The sequence below is a fragment of the Misgurnus anguillicaudatus genome, chromosome 21, assembly GCF_027580225.2.
Source record: "Misgurnus anguillicaudatus chromosome 21, ASM2758022v2, whole genome shotgun sequence".
NCBI lineage: Eukaryota > Metazoa > Chordata > Actinopteri > Cypriniformes > Cobitidae > Misgurnus > Misgurnus anguillicaudatus.
In genome coordinates, this window is record NC_073357.2 from 44354770 (window position 1) to 44368866 (window position 14097).

At 37.0% G+C, this 14097-nt stretch overlaps 1 protein-coding gene across 1 annotated transcript in view; it reads right to left on the minus strand.

Annotated features, from left to right (window-relative positions):
• LOC129446963 (neural-cadherin) overlaps positions 1 to 14097 on the minus strand; it is a 273221-nt gene that overhangs the window by 2137 nt on the left and 256987 nt on the right. Inside the window, 1 exon segment of the mRNA XM_055208521.2 lies at positions 1061 to 1215. Within this exon segment, the coding sequence (XP_055064496.2) occupies positions 1061 to 1215 (155 nt within the window).

Sequence of the window (14097 nt, forward strand, 5' to 3'; positions counted from 1 at the left end):
CATTACGTGCCATTACATTCGGGAGCCATAGTGCAGAACATCAACAGCGTCTGTCACGAAGCTGCAACAATTGATCCCTGAACTAATAAGACAGAACTCGCTGACAAAATAAGCAGCTTGTCTGTAGTTTTTCATCACGTAATTTCTCATTTCCCAAAGTGTTAATGGCATTAATCTGGATTCATGTTAATGCCGCGTTCTGATTAGCACCTTTGTGTGCGTCTTTCTGCACCTGAGAGGAAGGATCGTGACAGACGCGATGAAGAGCGCAATGCAGGCATTACACACTCAGTCAACACAACAAAATACGACAGCAATCCCGCAAGCTCCTTTCTCACAGAACGTCAACATTAATCCTATTCCACTGAGGCAGATTTCCCTCGTGTTACAGTGAGGCACCTGGGGCTAAAAAAAATAAAAACAACTCCTTGAGGAAAAGAGAGAGAGAGAGTTGAGGAAAAGAGAGAGAGAGGTGTGGGTGTTACAGTTGTGGGTGTAATTGATTACATGATGAGAGAGACGTGTGAAGCCTCATCAGATGGAGAGGATCAGAGAAGCACTATGCATCTGATAATCATGTAACAGGATTTTACACACGGCAGATATAAGAAAGAAATCTCCTGCAACACATCTACACCCACATGCTTCAAATCAGAGCAACAGCTTGTATATCAAATACCAGAAACCCTTTTGTTTGGTGGGTTTCTCCTGTATGGTATTGTAGGAAGAAGTCACATCTCGAGATCTTCTTTGAGAAGTTGTCATACTTTCTCGGCACTCAGTCAAGCCACTTGTCATCAGCATCAGAGTGCATTTTTTAATGTTAGAGGTTGTCATAGAGATGAACTGATGGGGCGCCTAGTTGCGACGGGTTGTCATGACAACCGGTAAAAAGTTGTCATAGTAACTTCGGGCGCTCGGTTGCGCTCTGGGTGTCAGACCCATCTGTCATTGTAAAACTCCTGAAACGGTCACAGACTCTTTGACCTGTGTTGCTTGGTTGGATGGATCTTTTCGAAAGCAATTTTAGGGGGTTTCGAAACAGAAGTCATGCACTCACCTGGTCTTCCTCTCCGCCGCCCTCCTCGTCATAGTTGAGAACGTTCTCTCGGATGTCCTCCCAGCCGTCATGGTGAGCGGACACGTGATACACCCCCTCCTTCAGCCCCTTATAGCTACGCCAGCGTGTGTACAGGAAAATCCCCAACAGCAGCACTGGGAACACAGAGGAAGTACAGAATTACCTTAAAAGCTGATCGAGGATCACAGTAGGCTTTCACCAATTCCCCACTGAAGTGGCTTTAAAAATGCGAGGGCGTATCAGGGCTCGTGTGGAGAAAGACACTATTTTAAAAAGTATTTACAGAGAAGTGGCATGCGCAAACGCCGTCCACTAAAAAACTAAAGTGAGAGATTTACCACCGCCATTATCTATGCCTGAAGTATTATGAACAGCAGCTAAGCTAATTATTCTCCATCTGCTTCTTGTCTCTAACTCGCCCCACACCGTGCTCCAGTTTGGATTCAACCTCTTATGAAGAATACAGCTATCATCTATGAAGAGATGATGCTTACCCCTGCCTCCACGAAGACTTTAAATGACATCAGCTCTGGGTCATCAAAGAAAACTGACAAATATTACATATATTATATCATTCACATATCATTGCTATAATATACACATTCATTTTGATAATTGTAAGCACCATAATTTATACGATTTAACAACTTTATGTCTGACATAAACATACATTTTTTGAAGCAATTTGCATTGTAGAAAGTGCTATACAAATACATGTGAAATGAATTGGATTGAATCACTGTCTATATACTGTACAAAAAGCTGCAAATAAAGTTTTATCAAATTGGCTATGCAAATCAATTCAACTTACTATTTTACATTTTTGACAAGTGATGAGTATCATACACAAACAAGTTTAAATTGTTTCACTTAATTTGTTAAAGATAAAGGTGCATTGTGTAACTTTTAGAAAGATGTCTTGACTGAAATGTAATATAATATACATAACTATATTATCAGTGTGTATGAAGACCTAAGAAAATAAACTGTATTGTTTTTATTACCTTAAGCACTATTCAGACGGGATTAGTTTTATGGGGGAGTAATGTAATTTTACCACGCGACGTCTGTAATATTGATGGTCAATTTGCACGTGATTAGAAATCTCAGTAAAGATTCAGAAGTGGGAGGGGTAGCTCGATTACACAGCGTGTCACCTCCCTCGTTGTCATGTGCACATTACCTTGCTTCCTAACATCCCATGTGCAAACACACAACATAACGCCGACGAGAAAAACTCAAAACCGGACCAGAGAGGAACCATTGTGTTTATTTCCGGTTTGGGAAGAGCGCAGTTTTAGAAAAAGTTTGGTGCCTCTGTCAAGTGATTTTGACCTTTTTGGTCAAAGTCTGTATCATGGTATACCTAGAACACAAGTGAATGCTTCTTTAATGGTGCTTTTTCGTTGCATTTCCATTTCTCAGTCCGCCATAAAATTAAAATTGGCCACCACAAATAAATAGATGTTTGCACATCGCGTTTATCACTACCTCTGTCTCACATGATAGTTTCTGTTCAAACACCCGTGGCGTCAGTCGATGCACTCCGCTGAGCCTCATTGAAGTTGCATTTAAGCATACAATGCTGACGTGCTCATCGCGAACGTTGCAAGTTTGGAAAAAACTTGTATGGTGTTTCTGATTCTCAACCTGTGGATGTGTTTCATTGCTATAAAGGAGTTTGGGAACTTTTAGCAGAGCACAGATGACAACATGTTTACTCGAGATAGCGCAAGCTAGCATGAAGGTAAAGCTAATCTTTTACATTATAGCGGTGACGCTGGTAGTGACGACTCTCTTAAACCAATCAGTGATCTATAGTGTTTTCGCATCACGTTCTGTATCAGCTTGGGACGCTTGGAACCCCAACCAAGGTGGTACTAAAAAAGTATTGGGTACTACGTACTGCACCCAACGGAAAAGCTCCCAAAAGTAAGCTGACCTGACCCAAACTAAACCAAACCGTGGGGTACTATGCAATGTAAAAGCACCATCAGCAATTCTATATTTGAAAAAAAAAACATGCAAAATGACAGAAAATTAAGAAATTTATGTGTATATTTACTGGTCCATTCGTATGGGATTAGTACCTGAGGTAATTTTTCCGGACCTTTAAACAGAAGGTAAAAGTCGCCGTAATCTTTACTGACATTGTTCATAATGATTACTGACATGGGGCATTCGGACGGGTCTAAAATCATGGGAAGCTCTGATAAAAATTGCTTTACCCCACCTCCCTGTGTAAAACTAATCCCATCCAAATAGTACTCTAGACTGAGACAGTTTATCTACATACACCAGGGGTCCCCTTGAATAAAAGCCGTAATTTTGCACCACCATAGCCGTAAACGGACAAACGATCTATAGAACATGTTTTGTCACTACGTTATTTCAGATGATGATATGTTTGTCCTATTGCGGCTACCGTAGCTTCTCTATGCATTTCGAAAGGGAGGGGTGAGTTGGTTGCAATTCACAATCTCACCAAAAGATGCTGCTAAAATTCTACACAGTGGAACAAAACGAAAAATCTTGATATGACTTACTGATCATAAATTTTTACAGTATAGTTTGTTTCTTCATATGTAAATATGGAAAATTTTTCACATTAAGCCATCAAAATAAAATAACAACAAATCAACGTGTCTCTCAACAGAGAGACAGAACTCAATTTGTATACACGTGTCAGTAAACACAACAGTTTGTTTATACATGCAATGAATCTAAATTTAAATTACCCTACAAATATATTTATAATAAAAAAATACTGCAAAATGCAAGTTTGTATTTATTTTTTTCAACATATTTATGGCTGATAATTGTTTTTTAATTCATTCACCACCCTAAATACATATATGTAAAGTGAGTCTGATGGATTTTCTTGCCCTCACCAAAGTAAGATGTATTTCTTACTGTGTTAAGACGTTTAGTTTTATTTTAGAGGTGCGAGCCACAGTCACAAAGACCAAACATTTTGAAAACTCCTACCCTATTACAATTTAAAAGAAGACTGAAACTGATCCCAGATCAGGGTGAAGTACTTTTAAGTGAATTTCACTGTAGGAATGAAAGCACATTGCCTGGAGCACCCCTTTAGGTAATGTTTCTGCAGCACTGAGGTGTCGTGATGTCAGGATGACGACGTGGTAGAGATGGCTCTGATTTGCCACAAACACATTATTTTATTGAACGCTGGAGCTCGTGTCAAGTATAGCTCGCTAAATCAATCCTGCTTGGCACCACTCTGACCTTTAGAGTATATTATCTTGTTATCGAATACCCAATACACTTCAATCTGTCTGTACTCCATTCTCTCCCTCTCTCTCTCTCTCTCCCCTTTTGATATTTTTATTTAGATATATTTTCTATTTACCTTTTCTTCGGGGGCTATAATATTTTTCACTTTCCTAATGTTTAGTCCTTTATTTCCCAAGAGAGCTTATGAGATTTACTGCATGCAATTCATTATGTTGGTTACAAAATTTTTAAGTTAAACCTATAAAAACTCCCATTTTAGAGATTCATTATTAGAGACGTGGTAAAAGGAGCACAAAAGCAGATAGAAATAAGCATTGTGAGCACAAAAAGGTTTCATAATGGCTGTCAGTGCTTGAATGCCTTTGGATAAATCTAAAGGATTTGTGTACTTAACTGAAGGCTTTGCAGCACAATTGCACACAAATATCTTTTAACAGAATATCACACACACAACCAACCCACAGTCCTCATTGGTGACTGTATACCGCACACAACAGCATGTCAAATATCTGTTCTCTTTAAAGATTTGTTACGCCATGTTGCCACCAATGAAAGGCAGATGCTGTGAGCAAAGAGACGTTTTTAGCTGTTTTTGTTCTCTAATCGGTGCAACAAATCGATTCCAAATGTGAGGGTGGACAATCGCTTTACCAAAATGTGCTCTTTATTAGACTGTTTGTAAACCTGGGACAGTCACTTGCTTGGCCAACAGACAAGAATATTTAGTGAAGGAAAACCATTTGTCAAATACCATGAAATTCTGTTCTGACATATGGCATGTTTTGCAATGCGGTTCTGGTGTGTTTTGTCAAGCTTTGTGGAGGAAAATGACAAGATGTGCAGAATACCATACGGAGAGTGTCTATCCAACTGAGATGTCATGTGGGAGAAAAAACTGCTTCAGATAACGTGTGACATACAGAACGTGTTAAAAGTTGAGAAATGAGTGAAGAAAAAACCCCCGAATCTGAATGTTTTACACATTCAAGTTTAAGAGTCTTTTAAAGCCATTATTAAACTGTCAACCTGACATAGCACTTTATGCAATTAGAACAAAATTTAGACCTTGTTCTTAGCCAAATGTGACTTATTCAATTGCCATTTTGATCTATAAAAAGCCATCTTTTGGCAGACTTACATCGCATTACAAGAAATACATTTTTATCAGTATATTCATTCCTTGGGTTCGAACACAAGACCTTTTGTGCAATGCTCTGCGCTATACAGGAGCACTTTAAGATCTCGGGTCTTAATCATCAAGCCTTAAAAACGACCTCACAGTAGCCGTGTGCACTCTATATGGGCTCTATTTCCATCTCTCCGATAATGCACCGCCTCAAGAGTCGAGTTCAGAGGGATTTCTAAATGCAACTTGTGCGGTAGTTATTGAGTGAAACTCTTCATCTTATTTCAGACAAGGCTTCTGTCTTCTAGCTGCCTGCTTCATCGATCACATGACCCTCCTATCTGCCCTCTCAGACCCCTCTCAGGACACCCAAGACCAGTGTGGCATCCTAATCTCCGACGGTACCCACAGAGGACATGATAAACACTGCACTGTAGAATGCCAAAATCTTTCTCCTCCATAAACTGTCATCTGTCACGAAATGAACTTGACATATCAATGTGAACACAGCAGACCCCAAACATATTCATAAAATTTAACTGGTAGCCGCTCACAACGGTGCCTCGTTTAAACATCTATCAAGGCTTCTGACAAGAAAGACAATAATGATGATTTCTCCTGATCATTAGATTTATTGTGTTTCTAAAGAAAAACATAATAAATCAACGGCTGAGCGGCAAACTATTCAGTTCTATTAAGTGAAGCCCATTGTTCAGCCATTTAATATGTGTAATTATTCATTTCATAGCATCGTCACTCTCCAAAAGAATCCCTGAATTCCTTTCATCATCACAGTGAATCGGTATGGGATGAGAAAACAGGGAACAAGAGAAGCAGAGGAGAATAAATGGAAGCCAGACACTTTTGAATCAATCAATGCCTGATAATATTTAAATGAACAGTGCTGGAGGACCTCATAATATAAAGCTGTTGACTGTAGAGGGCAGACTCTCTCTCTCATCTTGTCTGGCTCTCGCATCTTGTCTTTTTATTAAAAACTCCTCCACAGCCAACATTTGCTAATTTACATGGCTCCGTCTATATTTAAAGATCTTTGTTACTGTCAACCTCTGAATAGATATATTTGCCACTTTTTAACCTGTCTTTAAGTGATACTCTCACCCCTGTTGGAAAGGCCAACATTGCTTTATTGCCTTGAAATGTTGTATTTTGGATGCTAGAGCCTCTACACGTCTTCCTACAGTAACTATAAGAGCAAAACGTTCTTGCTCAATAAGCCGTAAATCTTATAGAAAAAAGGTACAAGAAGGTACAAAAGTTGTACCTTTTCAAAAAGTACACTTTTGTACCTACAGTGCAGTGAACGGTGCATATTGCTACCTCTAAGGCCGATATTTTATTAGGATATTAGGATCTTTTAAAGAGACACTCCACTTTTTTTGAAAATATACACATTTTTCAACTCTCCTAGAGTTAAACATTTGATTTTTACCTTTTTGGAATCCATTTAGCTGATCTCTGGGTCTGGCACTAGCACTTTTAGCATAGCTTAGCACAATCCATAGAATCTGATTAGATTAGCATCGTGCTAAAACTAACCAAAGCATTTTGATATTTTTCCTATTAAAACTTGACTCTTCTGTAGTTACATCGTGTACTAAGTTGCGATTTTCTATACAGATATGGATAGAAACTATACTCTCATTCTGTCGTAATAATCAAGGACTTTGTTGCTCTAACATGGCTGCCGGAGGCGTAGTGATATTACGTACTGCCTGTCTGAAAATAGTCCCCTGCCATTGAAAGTTACTAAGGGGACTATTTTCGGCTGCTGCGTAATATCATTGCGCATGCTGCAGCCATGTAACGGCAGAAAAGTCCTTGATTATTAAGCCATGAATGAGAGTATAGTTCCAAGCAATATCTGCCTAGAAAATCACAACTTTTAATTTTCTGTCGGTCTTGTAACTACAGAAGAGTCAAGTTTTAAATAGGAAAAATATCAAAACTCTTTGGTTATTTTTTAGCGTGATGCTAATGGTCTAATCAGATTCAATGGATTGTGCTAAGCTATGCTAAAAGTGTTAGCGCCAGACTCAGAGATCAGCTGCGTGGATTCCAAAAAGGTAAAAATCAAATGTTTAACTCTAGGGGAGCTGGAATATGAGCATAGTTTCCTTTTAAAGGGTATCATCCCAGTGACAATTTTTGTATCTTTTATTCTGAGACTCCAGAAAGACAATCCTGAAGACCAGCATAAACTAGTGGGTTTTTGCTTACTGTTTTATCCTTATTTTTCCATTTTAATATATATATATATATATATATATATATATATATATATATATATATATATATATATATATATATATATATATATATAATACAATATATTTTATGTTACTTTAACTTTAAAGGAGACATTTCACAATACTTTTTTAATATGTTAAAGGGACTTTAAAATGACAATTCTGTCATCATTTACTCATCCTCATGTTGTTCTAAACCTGTATCAATTTCTTTTTCCTGATGAACACAAAAGAAGATATTTTGAAAAATTATGGTAAACACACAGCATTAAGTGACCATAGACTTCCATTGTAGGAATAAAAAAAATATGATGGAATTTAATGGGTACCGTCAACTGTGTGCTTACCATCATTTATCAAAATATATTTTTTAGTCATTTATCACAATACTTCCAAAATATTTTTTTCCTACTATGGAAGTCAATGGTCACTATCTGCTGTGTGTTTACCATCATTTCTCAAAATATCTTCTTTTGTGTTCAACAGAAAAAAGAAATTCATACAGCCCTAGAACAACATGAGGATGAGCGAACGACGACAGAATTGTCATTTTAAAGTGAACTATTTAAATAATAGCCTTTAAAATAACCCTTTAAATAATTGGTGTTAAAGATAATTTATTATAAACACATTAAAATTGCCACTTTGTAGGTGTGAGCAAAAATTTTTGGGTGTGTCCTTTAAATGCAAATGAGCTGATCTCTGCACTAAATGCAGTGCCGTTGTTGGATAGTGCAGATTAAGGGGCGGTATTATCCCCTTCTGACATTTCAATGGGAGCCAATTTTCAATTACCTATTTTTTTGGTTTACCAAAACTAAGTTACTGGGTTGATCTTTGTCAAATTTTTTAGGTTGATAGAAGCAATGGGGACCCAATTATAGCACTTAAAAATTGAAAAAGTCAGATTTTCATGATATGTTCCATTTAACCCCTTTAGGTTGAACTGACTTGCATAAATAAGTTGTTAAAACTACATGCTGCATTTTTACAGTGCATCTGCATGCAGCATTTGTTAATAAACACAAGCATGAAAGATATTTTTCTGATGGAAACAAATGGATTATCGGTGAATTGTGGCTTTAGCAGACTTTGAAAACACATTGCATGTGTCACTCTTATGATACATTTAGGTTGCTTTTTTGACCTTTTTGGTGCTTGACAGTATAAATCATCCACTTTCTTGGAGAAGCTCAAGCATTCTGCCTAAAATCTGCTTTCGCGTTTTATGGAAGAAAGATTATGAATATTAGGACAGAATGACATGAGGGTGAGTAAATGAAGATGAATTTTTCATTTTAGTATGTACTAATCCTTTAAATGCTTCAAATCAGAGTGACACATCTGACATTTACTGCTATCCCCGTATGAACAAATCTTCACGGCAGGGCTATTATAGTTTAGTTGAGAATTTTAGATATACAGAAAAGTTCAGTATAATTTTAGTTTTTAGTCTGCATAAAACGGCACTAAACATTTCATCTTCATCTGTTAATGCACCATTTCAAAAACTGTGAACTGTGCTAAAATTTCTTTATTTTTAAGCATAAGGTACAGTACTTGTATGAGTGGTTCAAAATAATGGCTTGATGGTTAATTTTTTCACAGTTAAGAGTCAACAAAACCTTGCACAAACATACACATGAGAGAAATATAGAATGAGTGTTAAAATATCACATAACATATTACTGTATGTTTCCTCTTATTCATATGCACACACACATACATGTATGCATAAGCTTGACCTTAAATATCCTGGGGGCTGAACATTCAACATGTCTGCACACACTGCAAGTTCATTCCTTCTAGTCTTGTAAAGGGCACATACTTGGCATATATAAAGAATTGACTGCTTTTTAATACAGATGGCTGCAGAACACTTTCCTTACATATAAATGTATTGAAACTTGCTGCAATTTCTGTAACATAATGGTTAAAGTTAGTCTGAAAAAGTTTTTCCAAAATGAAGTGTACACTGTGTGCAAAGTACAGCGTAAATAAGCTAATTTGTTGTGATTAATTTAATGGTCAAATTAAGGTACTAAATTTTCTCTTGATTTTTATGATATTTTCTTTTATTAAAACAGGACGATTGAAATCATTAGGTGCTTCATTTAACAAAGTACTCACATAATGATTTATCTCGTTAAGTAAATCGTGTTAAAGAAGTATTAGATTAGGAAAATATTTTTTTCCAATTCTAACTTTTTTAACTATGAACAATGTTGCATGCTTGCCTTTATGGTTTAACAACAACTATGTCGAAATTAGTTCCTTCCATTTCAACATTATATGATATAAAATCAACCACTGTTTACAGATATAGGATCCCAATGTAGTCATAAAGAGAAACAGGTGAAGAATAGCACCAAACCATAATCATTCAAGTCCATCTTTGAAGTTATGATGGGTGGTTATTCCCAAAGGTTAGCTCTTCACTGTGTGAATGTCAAATCTCCATATCAGACATTTACTTGACAATCCAGAGTTTCTACAGCATGTGTGAAGTTTAACCACTATAACCGTGTCAATTTACCATTTGGTAAGATTGTACATTAAAAAGGCATGTACATAAAATAAAAAAATTTAGACCACTTGACCACAGTACAGTATGTTAACTCTGTATATACACCACAGGGCTGTTGAATGCATGAAGGTTCACAATCCACCACAGCACATTGAGCATGCAAATGTATTTGTAGTAACGTGATAGAAAAGCCTGTAAAGAAGTATCAATATTTTTTCTATTATCTGCACTTTCACAATAATACATCCTCTGAACAAGTAGGCCTACCAATATTTATTTATTTACACTCCACTTGATCTGTCATTTTCAATGTTAAACTTGACCATTAATGGAAATGTGCAATATAGTTTTGCCTAAACAAATCTTGAAATAAATAAACTGAATAGAAGGAATAAAATAGAACTAGATCCTAAAGTTTGAAGGCAAACTTTAAGTTGGCTTGACAAAGACTGGCCTGAACATTTAAAACTGTTTGACAGAAGTTTAGTTTATTAGGCTAATTGGCTGTTAGCATGTTTAAGTATGAAGCTTTTTAACATAAAGCTAACATAATTTAATGTAAAGGTAACACGATTTAGCATAAAACTAGCATGAAGCCAGCAAAATGCACAGAGTAAACATAATGCTAACATGATTTAACATAAAGACAGCATCAAGTTCATACAGTATATAGCTAGGGTGGCCATTCGTGCCAGTTCTGCCGGACACGTCCCGAACATGTTTTCGGGTTCATTCTCCGGAAGTCGCGTTGGTCGACCGCATACGTCATCAAGGTTTAATATTTCGGGTTTAATTTCAGAAAAGCTTCCATTACATTTCAAGGTAAGAATGAAACTACAATGATTGTATGTCTTAAAAGAAATAAATCTTAATTTTCGAATGTATTTTAACTGAAATGTGATGACGTATGCGGTCGAGCAACGCGACTTCCGGAGAACGAACCCGAAAACATGTTCGGGACGTGTCCGGCGGAACTGGCACGAATGGCCACCCTATATATAGCTAGCATGATTTACCATGAAGCTAGCATGATTTACCTTGAAGCTAGCATGATTAGCATGAAGCTAGCATGATTTACCTTGAAGCTAGCATGATTTTGAATAAAGCTAGCATGATTAAGCATGAAGTTAGCATGATTTAACATGAAGTTAACATTAAGCTAGCATGATTAAACATGGAGTTAGCATGATTTACCTTGAAGCTAGCATGATTTTGAATTAAGCTAGCATGATTAAACATGAAGTTAGCATGATTTAACATGAAGTTAACATTAAGCTAGCATGATTTAACATGATAAAAACATTATTTATCATGAAGCTAGTATGATTCTAGCACGATTTAGCATAAAGCTAGCATGATTCCAGATTGATTAGCATGAAGCTAGGGTGACCATACGTGCCATTCTTCCCCGACGCGTCCTGGCCAAGATTTCGGGTGTGTCTTCCGGAAGTCGTATTTGTCAACCGTATACGTCATAGAGGATTATTATTATTATTACAGAAAAGCAACCGTAACATTTTAAGGCAAGAATGAAACAACGATTGTATTTCTTACGTTTTTAACTGAATGGTGTATGCGGTCAAAAAATACGACTTCCGGAAGATGCACCGAAATCCTGGTCAGGACGTGTCTGGGAAGAATGGCACATCACCCTAATGAAGCTAGCATGATTAAAAGATTCAAACCCTGTGTCTCTACAATATTCTGATGCAGAGATATAAGGCTTTGTTTCTTTTTGGTTGCTAGGGAGAACATTTCTATCCACTAGTGATTAGTCCTACCCACAATAGCACTTTAGGGACAAAAACCTGGCAAATGTCTTAAAGTAAATCTTCAGAACAACATCTGGTGATGTAGTAAACATAGTTTTTACAGAAAAAATAACTTTGTTTCATTAAATTATTAGAAAATGAATGCATGCCCGCTTTAAGTTTTGGACACATTAACACTTCGGATATTATTCAATGACCTATTGTCAATAACTTGTTGAGAAGTATAAAGATGGGCAAAAGTGGGGTGGTGATAGATTTTTTTTACTGCCGTTGCAAAAAATCTTTCTAAATAATGCAAAGAACATTCTGTGAAAGTATAATTTTAATATATTTGATATAGACTGAGTAAGGCCATGTCAAAGATTCAAATCAATGTAAAATCAGTGGGTGAAATTAAACAGTATTGCTTCTATCTTATAACTAGATTATGAGACTTTTCACAGGGTCAGATATTTCATTTAATTAAAGAAGACCATTAAGGGGGGAGGGGGGCTTTAAAATTCATAAAATGAACTTCCCTGTCTGCTGCATTTGACACCACAGTTTACAGTGAAAAACCTGGCACTGTTTTTGTTTATGTGGTGCCAACAGCAATCAATGTCATCAGTCATCATCTTCCTGCTGCTCCAAAATTAAGTCACATGGACTTTACACTCAGGAAACTGGGTTAAGAAAATCTTAAAGTGCAGTTGTGGCAAATGCGGTTAGGGACTTTCTTTGCTGTAACATCAACACATGCATGAACACATGCAGAGAAAAACATTGAAATGAAATAAAGTATTACCAAGTCTAAAATCAATGAATACAGGAAAACGTCTTCTACTCTCTCCAGCAGTGACGGTCTTAGAAGTAAAGTAGGATTTCATACAGACAGCGCACACGCTTGGTCTCTTAAACAGCACAATACCAAAATAAAGCTTCAAAAGTAGTATCCAGCAGTACAATCTAAATCCCTCCCCCCCTGCTCAGATTCATCTCACTGCATCATCCCTCGACTACTACTGGGGTTTAGTGGATGAAACTTTTCCTGTTCGCTGTTCCTGTGGTGATGTGTTAGTCAGCGGGAGGTTATATTTCTGTGGACAGGAGTCAGGGCTTGGCTGCTTAGGTGGAGGCGTAGTGTTAGCATGGTGCACTAAACCTATTAACCGCCTTACAGAAAGAAAAAAAATCATCATAACACTGCGCCAAAGCCTTTCATATGGCAGAGTATCAAGAGAGCCTGAACCTTTTATTTCTTGGGCTCTCCGCTCGCTTCTCTTTGGAATTGCTCCAGCGAAACAGGATAAAGTGCAGAAAAACAAAGAAAAAATGAAGACGCAAAGAAAGAGAGGGACAAAAACCTCACTGGCTACTTAAATTCTGTCGAGGATGGCCGGGAACATTGAAATTCTGCCCAAAACCCTGGTGCATTGATCTCAATTTCCACCCTGGCTTGGGTAAACAGCACAATGTGTGCCTACAAATCAAGTAATTAACACTTTAAAAAGCAACTGGAGCTGAGAATGATTAAGGTCATGTCAAATCTATAATGAAACCAAAGTGTGAGAGGAGGAAAAAGATTGTTTGGTTCCCCTTGGCCTTGTCGAACGCAGCTATGCAGGCAGATGAGGACGTCAAAACAAAGTAAGTTAATATGCGCTTCACCTGTCGGGATCGCTGATTATGAAGGCCGTGTTCTAGGCTATTGAAAATGCGAGTAAAATGGATCACAAGGGAACACTGATAGGAACCTTGGTGTAGGCGAGGAACATATGCCAAACTATAACAGCTCCAAAATAAATATTGTAAAAGTCCTATTAAAAAATACAGAGCACACAACCACGATATGAGAATGTGCCAACCATCAAAATAAGTTTAAAAAATATATAAGGTTCAGCAGTTGAGGGAGACCATAATTAATATTTAAGCAATAAAAACACCAGGTTTACCTATTAATCGATGTCTCCTAGAGAAACTAATATTTTGCAGAAGAATAATAATAAAACGGTTGGTTGGTTGACTAGGAGAGATATTACAAAAATTGTTCACCCTTTATATTAAGCTGTGCAAACTGTAAACAC